The sequence below is a fragment of the Bubalus bubalis genome, chromosome 16 (assembly GCF_019923935.1).
Source record: "Bubalus bubalis isolate 160015118507 breed Murrah chromosome 16, NDDB_SH_1, whole genome shotgun sequence".
Lineage (NCBI taxonomy): Eukaryota > Metazoa > Chordata > Mammalia > Artiodactyla > Bovidae > Bubalus > Bubalus bubalis.
Window position 1 is genome coordinate 35,574,290 of NC_059172.1, and position 8,826 is coordinate 35,583,115.

An 8,826-nucleotide genomic window follows, 5' to 3' on the forward strand; every position below is an offset into this window, starting at 1 on the left:
TTATGTATGATGACGTACTTTTATGGTTTATGTTGTTTGTCTTTTCTCATACTCCAGAAGATAAATAAAGCCAGGCATTCTGATGCATATGGAATATGTTTGGTTTTGTTGGTTGATACAGCTAGGTTGATTTTTCTTATTGAGCTTTTCAAATGTATGTGCTTTTTCTAGTATACTTTATGCACTTTGGCAATTTTTTGCACTTTATATTTTGGAATATGGTTCTCCCAATTCCTGCATAATTAATTGGTTATTGTCATCACATTCCATTTGCCTTGGTTTATTATTCAGGGGTATCACAACTTTTTATCTTCATTTTGTGCACATTACATGCTATAACCTCTTGGAGAAAATTCACATATTTGCTCTTTTACTTCTTTTGAGAGGTGGCTGTCTTCACCAGTTATTCGTTATGCACTATGGTTGCCACAGCTTTTTGAAACATTTAATGCTGTAACAGATTTAAAATTAATTAAGTTTTTATTACTTCATTAAAGAAATTTTTGTGCATCTGCGATTCACTAACATATTGCTTTATTACTTCCCTTGGTGTATTTTTCCTTTCTTCATATACCTCAGGTTTATAAAAATTTTATTAAAAGATTAGTGCAATTATGTAACGTTTAAAAATAAAAAAAAAAAAAAAAAAAAAAAAAAGATTAGTGCAGAACTTCCCTGGCTGTCCAGTGGTTAAGACTCCACCTTTTTAATACAGGGGGCATGGGTTTAATCCTTGGTCCAGAGCAAACATTCCAAAGATTCCACATGTTGCTCAGTATCTAACCTACCTGAGGTCAATTGTAAAAGTACATTATGACACAAGTTCATTCTGCTTTATTCAACATAATTATTTATTCAAAATAATTATCTGCTTCTGCCTCTTAAATGACATGATTCCTTATTCTTTCTTTTTCTTTTTATTATAGTGAAATGTTGGGTTATTTCTTTCTTTGACTATATGTTAGTTTACAACTACATATTCAGATATCTCTCTTTGTTTACTACGTTTTTTTTTTCAAACTTTTCTTATTACCCTAAAGCCTCTATATTTGTTGGCTTTGAATACCATTGATCAACAGCAAGAAAATGTCTTAATTGTTCATTATTCAATGTCATTTTTCTGAAGTTTGAAGACGCCTCAAGCTTTACCTTACTGTGGATAAAAGCACCAATTAGACACAGCTCCTCTATTCAAGATACTTGCAGTATGAAATTTCTAAATGCAGTGAAAATGTATTTGTATATGTGTTCAATGCTAGAACTAAAGCTCCACTTTCAAGCAAAACTCAAATTGGGTAAAATCATTAAAATATTTCTCTCTGAAAAGATGTTTTCTATTTAGATACTGATTGGATTTTTTGGATAAAAAAGGTATATTTTTGAAAATGCTTAAAATTTTTATTAACATTTTTTAATGTATGCTTTCCTGTAAAAACTCCTCAGTGTTTATAGACTTTGGACAGCATCATACAGATTTTATATTTCTGATATTGATATTACTAATTTTACATAGTTTATATATTCATCAGTTATTCACAGAAAGTAGACAAAAATAGATAAGTGTTTTCAAAAAATCAAAATATAGATTCATAAACAAATACTATAAAGTGAAACATAGCTTGAATTATAGCTTTGAATTGGTTTAGCAGCTTAAAAATATGGATATATTTCATGGTGCTTGAAAATTACTGGAAATGAAGTGCTGTTTTCTTCAATTTTGCTGTCAATATGTGCTGCTAGAAGGGACATTCTAGGTTTAAATAAACAGGACCAAACAAGAGTAACAGAAACAATTTGAAATCTCAACATAATGGAGCTTGTTCTTTATGTGAATAGCAAACCAAAGCTTTGAAGTATTTGAGGGCTTGTTAAATTATCAGCATTTGAGCTTTAAAGATTGTTTTCAGATGTAGATATTCGTTTATGATGTAACTTTTCACCATATTAAAGTTGCTACTTTAAACTAACCTAAAATCTCTACAGAAGGAGCCACTAATGATCAGGATGTCTTTTGGAGAAGATCATTTTCAGGACATAGTCACGAATTTGTTTGGTCTTCACTCCATAGACAATTGGGTTGAGAAAAGGTGGAACTAAAAGGTAAAGGCTAGATAAAAGGATATGAACGTATGGTGGTATGTGAGAACCAAACCTGTGTGTGAAGAAAGAGAAGAAGCCAAGGAGGTAGAACTGCAGGAAGACACAAATATGAGCGATGCATGTATTAAAGGCTTTCAATCTTGCTTCCTTCTGGGGCAGTTGAAAGACAGTGACAAAGATCTGAACATAGGACAAAGTGATAAAGCTGATGTCAAATCCTAAGATAGTGAAGGCAACAAACAGGCCTAATATCTTGTTGATCCGTATATCTTCAGTAGCCAGTTTCACAATGGCCATGTGCTCACAGTAAGAGTGGGAGATGACTGTGGTTTGGTAGAATTTAAGATGATATTTGATAAGCACTATGCATGGTGCTACAAGAACGACAGCCCTGAGTATCACACCGATTCCAATGTGAGTCAAGAGTTTTTGGGAGAAGATGCTGGCATGTCTCAAGGGGTTACAGATGGCCACATAGCGATCTAGGGCCATGGCCAGTAAAACACCTGATTCGGTTGCCTGGAATGAGTGAATAAGCCACATTTGTAGAAGACAGGCATCAAAGGAAATCTCTGTCAAATGAAACCAGAAGATGCCTAACATTTTGGGAAGAATACACGTGCTGAGTGCAATATCTGTGGCCCCCAACATGGCCAGAAAAATGTACATTGGACTATGAAGGCTGTTTTCATATTTGATTATCACTAAAATTAATGTATTCCCAATCACTGCCATAAGGTACATGAAACAGAATGGAATCCCGATCCAACACTGCACTGACTCCAGGCCAGGAATCCCGATGAGTGTTAGTACCAAGGGCGTGAAGACTGAGCCATTGGGTCTGAGCATGGTGATCTGAGTAGTAGAATTGAGAAGTGCTACTTCTATGTCATCTTTTAATCCCTGTTAAAACTGAAAAATTAAAAATTAGAATGAGTTATTTCAGCAAAATATGCTTTAGTTAGACTAGAAGGATACCATCTTACTTTCTCTGCCCAATGACTCCTCTCTAATTTTCCATCTCTTTTCTCAATGTCTTTAAGTAGCCAATCATCAGATTCTATGTTTCTGCATGCCTTTATTTTTTTCAGTGAGAAAAACTAAGTGAACATACTGTATGGCTTCTTTCTGGTCCATGACTAATGAAAGAAATTCCCCTTAGCTTGTGCTTTTGTGAGTGCTAATCATCAGTGCTTTCTTTCTTTTTTGGTCACATACCAATTGGAATTGAGGGAAAAATTAATCTAATTCAAAGTAATGAATTTTAAGATTAGACTGTACCTAGATCTGGCATGAAGGAACTATAGTAGTAGTAAATCTTTCTGTTTGGTCATAATCAGAAAGCAAGTTTGATTAGAATATTTTTCAGTTTTGCAGCTCACTATTTTTTTTTTCTCTCTTAAATTGGTTTCTTCTTGGCCAGATCCCTCTGAAATACACTCTCTCCGAGTACTTTAAACTAATTATTCAAACTTTCAGTGTTTTTCCAAAAATGAGTCACACATCTTTACCTTCCTCTACTTAACCTCTCAGAAAATAAATCCATTACTTTTAAAAGTCATGGATGTTATCCCCATATCCTTAGGAGTTCCTTTAAGATTTGTTCTATGCCCTGCTATGTACACATCACTTGTATTCAATTTCAAGTGTCAACCTAAGTCTTCTGTTCTTCTCCCTCTTTACCAATAACCATTAGGTCTGAAAAGCTATTTTTTTTTCTTAATTATTTGCAATAACATAAGAACTTGTGTTAATGTAATGTTTCCTTTACTTAGAGCCTTATGCATCTAATAGCCACTCAAAATAGAATTTCTATAGTTAACATTTTTCTTTTACACAATTTTATTTCATAGAACCAGATTCAGCTCCTTATTTGTCTATGCCCTTCAGTAGTTACTTCATTCATACCACTATTCACTTTCAGGACCTCCTATAAGTGACTTTGTCTTATCATTTTCCAAACTCTTTGGGGTTTTTTCAGGCTGCCAATCCCCTACTATTTCTTCTGTGAATACATGTATACTGATATGTGTGTGTTTAACCCCAGGAAAAGCAAAATATTAATTTACTAATTAGTAAATATTTTTTGACTAATTGTAAAGCTCCTTTTTGGAACCATTAAAGCAAATATAAACAAAGACTATGAGAAAGTCCTAAAACAACAGATTTGGAATAAGAAAAATCTCTGCTCATATCCTCTCCATCATCCTTCAAGTTGTCTGCCCTGATAAGCTTAGATTCTCTCACAGACAAAAAGATATATCTATCCTACCTGAGGTCAATTGCAAGAGCATTTGTTGCTTATTTTTCTTAAAACTTATTCCCTTATGAACAAGGCTTTCCTTTTGGACACTCATGTTTAAGAATTCTTCTTGGAGCAAATACACAATATACCAAAGCAGATGTTTTTCAAATCAGAAATTAACATTTGAGAAGTTTATTTCCTAATGATTTTATTAAATACATATTAATTAAGCATCCACTATAATGAAAGTATTATTTACACCAACTATAGAACAAATATCAATGTATTTATCATATAACTATGAAGTACTTACATTGTGCTGAGTGCTTGAAACTCAAAAAGTAGTGTCAAACATTGTTAAATAAGTATTATATTATCTTTTTAAGTTTGTAAATTTTTAATTTTTTAAATTTTCCTCTATTATATTGGCAACATTACCCTATTTTATTAATGAAAAGCTGCTGCTGCTAAGTCATTTCAGTCGTGTCCAACTCTGTGCGACCATACAGACGGCAGCCCACCAGGCTCACCCGTCCCTGCAATTCTCCAGGCAAGAATACTGGACTGCCATTTCCTTCTCAAATGAAAAGCTAAGACTTGTTAATTTATAAATAATATAAATAAATATTTGTTGTTGTTCAGTCACTAAGTCATGACTGACTCTTTTGCTACCCCATGAACTGTAGCCCTCCTCTGTCCATGGGATTTCCCAAGGAAGTTGCCAAGGAGTGGGTTGCCATTTCCTCCTTCAGGGGATCTTCTAACCCAGGAATCGAACCCTCATCTCCTGCACTGAGAGGCAGATTCTTTGCCAGTGAGCCACCAGGGAAGCCCATAAGTAAATGTACTTTGTTCTAAATTATATGGGATATTGATCTCGCTCGCTGTCTCGCTAAGTCGCTTCAGTCGTGTCCGACTCTGTGCGACCCCATAGACGGCAGCCCACCAGGCTCCTCTGTTCCTGGGATTCTCCAGGCAAGAATACTGGAGTGGGTTGCTATTTCCTTCTCCAATGCATGAAGGTGAAAAGTGAAAGTGAAGTTGCTCAGTCCTGCCCGACTCTGAGCGACCCCATGGACTGCAGCCTACCGGGCTCCTCCGTCCATGGGATTTTCCAGGCAAGAGTACTGGAGTGGGGTGCCATTGCCTTCTCCGGGGATATTGATCTAGGTAAAACAAAAAAGTAGTTTGTGTCTTCTGAGATTTTTACAGCTATAATTCAGTAAATATTAGGAGATACATTCAGAGTACAGCTAAATCAGGATGGATTGTATTAAAATACACAAAAGATTTCAATGAGATTGTTCCTCTCAGGATCTGAAAGAGGACAACTCTTAGGTTAGCTTCTTAATTTACCAAATAGTTTTACTACATACATTATAGTACATGTTTGTTAGATGCTACTTGTCTGGCATAGGACCCCACTTGGAACATCATGGTATCCATATACTTGCTAACAATCTCTATGGTTTAATATTTGAGCGATTTAACATGGCTGTATAAGGAATACTTGACCCAGAGAATCCATAAAACATGGAAGCCATAGCTCCAGGTAAGTTAATATTGTGAATAATTGCAGAAAGGAATGTGAGCAAAAGAAAAGAGAGCAGTAAACAAATGAGCAGATACAGAAATAGAAAAATGTGCCTTCAATCTAAAAGACAATATCTCTTATGAAAAATGTAGTTACCTTTCCAGATGATAGTTTTATATTCCTACTGAGAAAGAAAATTCTTATTTTATGGAGAAGACAAATAATTTAAACATGAAATTATTTTCTCTGCCTTTGACCTCTTCTCTCCCCCTAGAGTGCATTGTTTATCTGTCTTAAGCATCAGACCAAACTAGCCCATGGGCAGAAATACCTGCTTCATTAGAAAGAACAATATTCTCCTGACACCACAACTCCTTAAAAAGTAACATTCCTTCTTAATCTTATAAGGGGTTGCAATGACCCACCACGTTGTTCTTGGAGATCTGGATTATATAAACTGTCAATAATACATCATTCAAAGTACAACTTTCTTCGCCCTAAAATTTATATAACTGTGCTTTCATTTCTAATAGAGGGAACAGTCCACAGATTTTTCTGAGATGTTGTTCCTGGATTATAATCTTCAATTTGTCCCAAATAAAATTTTAAACTTGCTTCTTAGATTAATTTTTTCATTGACTCTAACTTCATGAGTCCTAATGACAATTTTCTGAGGCAGTGTTTCCTAAACATGGTACAATTACCAAGATATGTTGATGTTTAGTTGCTAAGTAGTGTCTGACTCCTTGTGACCTCATAGACTATGGCCCACTGTGCTCCTCTGTCCACAGGATTTCCCAGGGAAAAATACTGGAGTGGGTTGCCATTTCCTTCTCCAGTGGACCGGATCTTCCTGATCAGGGGTTGAACCTAGGACTCCTACATTGCAGGCAGAGTCTTTACCATTGAGCCACCAGGCGGGCCACCAAGGTATAGGTCAGATAAATTTTTGTTTTGGGGTAATTCTCTGCATTTGTAGAGGTTTACAACATCCTTATTGTGTACACATTAGATGTCAGTAGCTCTCTCTCATCTTGGCACTCAAAAAGTATTTAGATGTCCCCAAATAGCCCATAGATGTGTAGGGAAAAGAACATCATCCTGGTTGCTAAACATTATTATACAGTTATACAGAAAAAGCACTTTAAAATTAATAAGAATGAATGATTATGTACTTTTAATCAAAATGGGCAGAATAAATTGCCTATGAAGGGGAATAATTTTTCAGTAGAAATTACTAGATAAAAGAGACTGAGACAGTCATGGTAAGAGAAAATAGTTTGTACAAAAATCACAAGGGCTTCCCTGGTTGCTCAGAGGTTAAAGCGTCTGCCTGCAATGCGGGAGACCTGCATTCAATCTCTGGGTCAGGAAGATCCCCTGGAGAAGGAAGTGGTAACCCACTCCAGTATTCTTGTGTGGAGAATCTCATGGACAGAGGAGCTTGGTGGGCTACAGTCCATGGGGTCGCTAAGAGTCAGACACCACTGAGCGACTTCACTTTCACTTTCATGTGAGATATGGTGACATTGTCTCCATATAAATATTTTTCACATATAAATCATTTCATAAGCAGAAATGATGGCTAGTAGAAGGAAATAATATCAAATGTAAAGTGTTTTAAACCAAATGGTTTTATATTTTTGGTGGAAGGACACTTTTTTTTGGAAGGTAAAGAATTCCCTCTGTTGGCAGTTTGATGAATGGCTTGTAAGATGTGGCAGCTAAGTGTAAAGAGACCCAGTCAGAATGATACTAGTGATAGTCCATACATTGCATTATGAAGTATTATGGTATAGCAAAGGAATAACAAGGAATAAAAATCTGTGAGACTCATTGACTTTATGCAGCAGAAATTAAGGAGAGATGAGGCTAAAGGAGGTTTTTCCTTGAGAATTTCAGCTATGAACGACAAAAGAAAAGCTGAAAGGAACTCTGTGTATACAAATGTAAGCAGATTTAGAAGACTGAAAAAAGGTATCTTAAGCTCTTGAAATTCATAAGCCAGGGTAAATATACCTGGATCGTGTTTACAGCATAAAACATGAATTATTAGTGTTACAACTCCAATTTTGAATCAGCTAAATTTCAAGATGTAAAAGATTTAAGGAATTCAGGGCTCTAATTCCACACTTTCTACAACCTCAGGAATCTTTCCTCTATGAACTCTGACATTCAACCACCCTTCTCTGTCTCAAGTCCTCATGAATATAGAGGACTGTTTGTTTCTGAGACAGCATGCCACATTTCAGGACAGCTCCAAATGTCAAATCGATATTCTTTATAATGAGCCTTAAATGGCTTCCTTCTTAATTTCTTCTTAAAGTCCTAAATCTTCAACTCAATGATATATAATAGCCATGGGTCATGGCATTAATTGCCCAAGATCTGCAGTAAGCCAAGAGAGTTTAAAATCTGGATACTACTACTTACGTTTGCCTTCTCTGCACCCAGGTATAAAACTTTGAATTGTATCAATTTCTTTATTTCTAAAGCAATATTCATAGATAGAAACTAATTACCATGTGACTTTGATTATTAATGACAAAATCCATCTAAATAGTTGGAAGGAAACATAAAATATATTGATCTGTCCATAAATGCCAGTTATTAATCAACAGACATTTATCTTCTCACAAATAACTTGTGATATTTAATGAACACTTTATCTAAATAAGTGTTTTTACTGAATTACTTGAAGGGCAGGTTTTTCCTCCATTGTTTCCAGTGTGAATGTGAAAGTGAAAGTCACTCAGTCATGTCCGACTCTTTGTGACTCCATGGACTAGAGAGGTCAAGGGATTCTCCAGGCTAGAATACTGGAGTGGGTAGCCTTTCCCTTCTCTAGGGGATCTTTCCAACCCAGGGATCGAACCCATGTCTCCTGCATTCAGGTGGGTTCTTTACCAGCTGAGCCACAAGGGAAGCCCAAGAATACTGGAGTAGG

The 8,826-nt window shown here is 35.6% G+C and overlaps 1 protein-coding gene across 1 annotated transcript; it reads right to left on the minus strand.

The window, feature by feature from the left end:
* Positions 1-1,992: 1,992 nt before the first annotated feature.
* Positions 1,993-2,949, minus strand: LOC102398060 (olfactory receptor 52A5-like). The gene has a single exon (XM_006039536.4). The coding sequence runs from the start codon at positions 2,947-2,949 to the stop codon at positions 1,993-1,995; it is 957 nt and encodes a 318-aa protein (XP_006039598.4).
* Positions 2,950-8,826: the final 5,877 nt, after the last annotated feature.

What these genes read in the sequence shown, in the direction of transcription:
- LOC102398060 (XM_006039536.4), bottom strand. Translation starts at nt 2,949, where the DNA reads ATGCTCAGACCCAATGGCTCAGTCTTCACGCCCTTGGTACTAACACTC.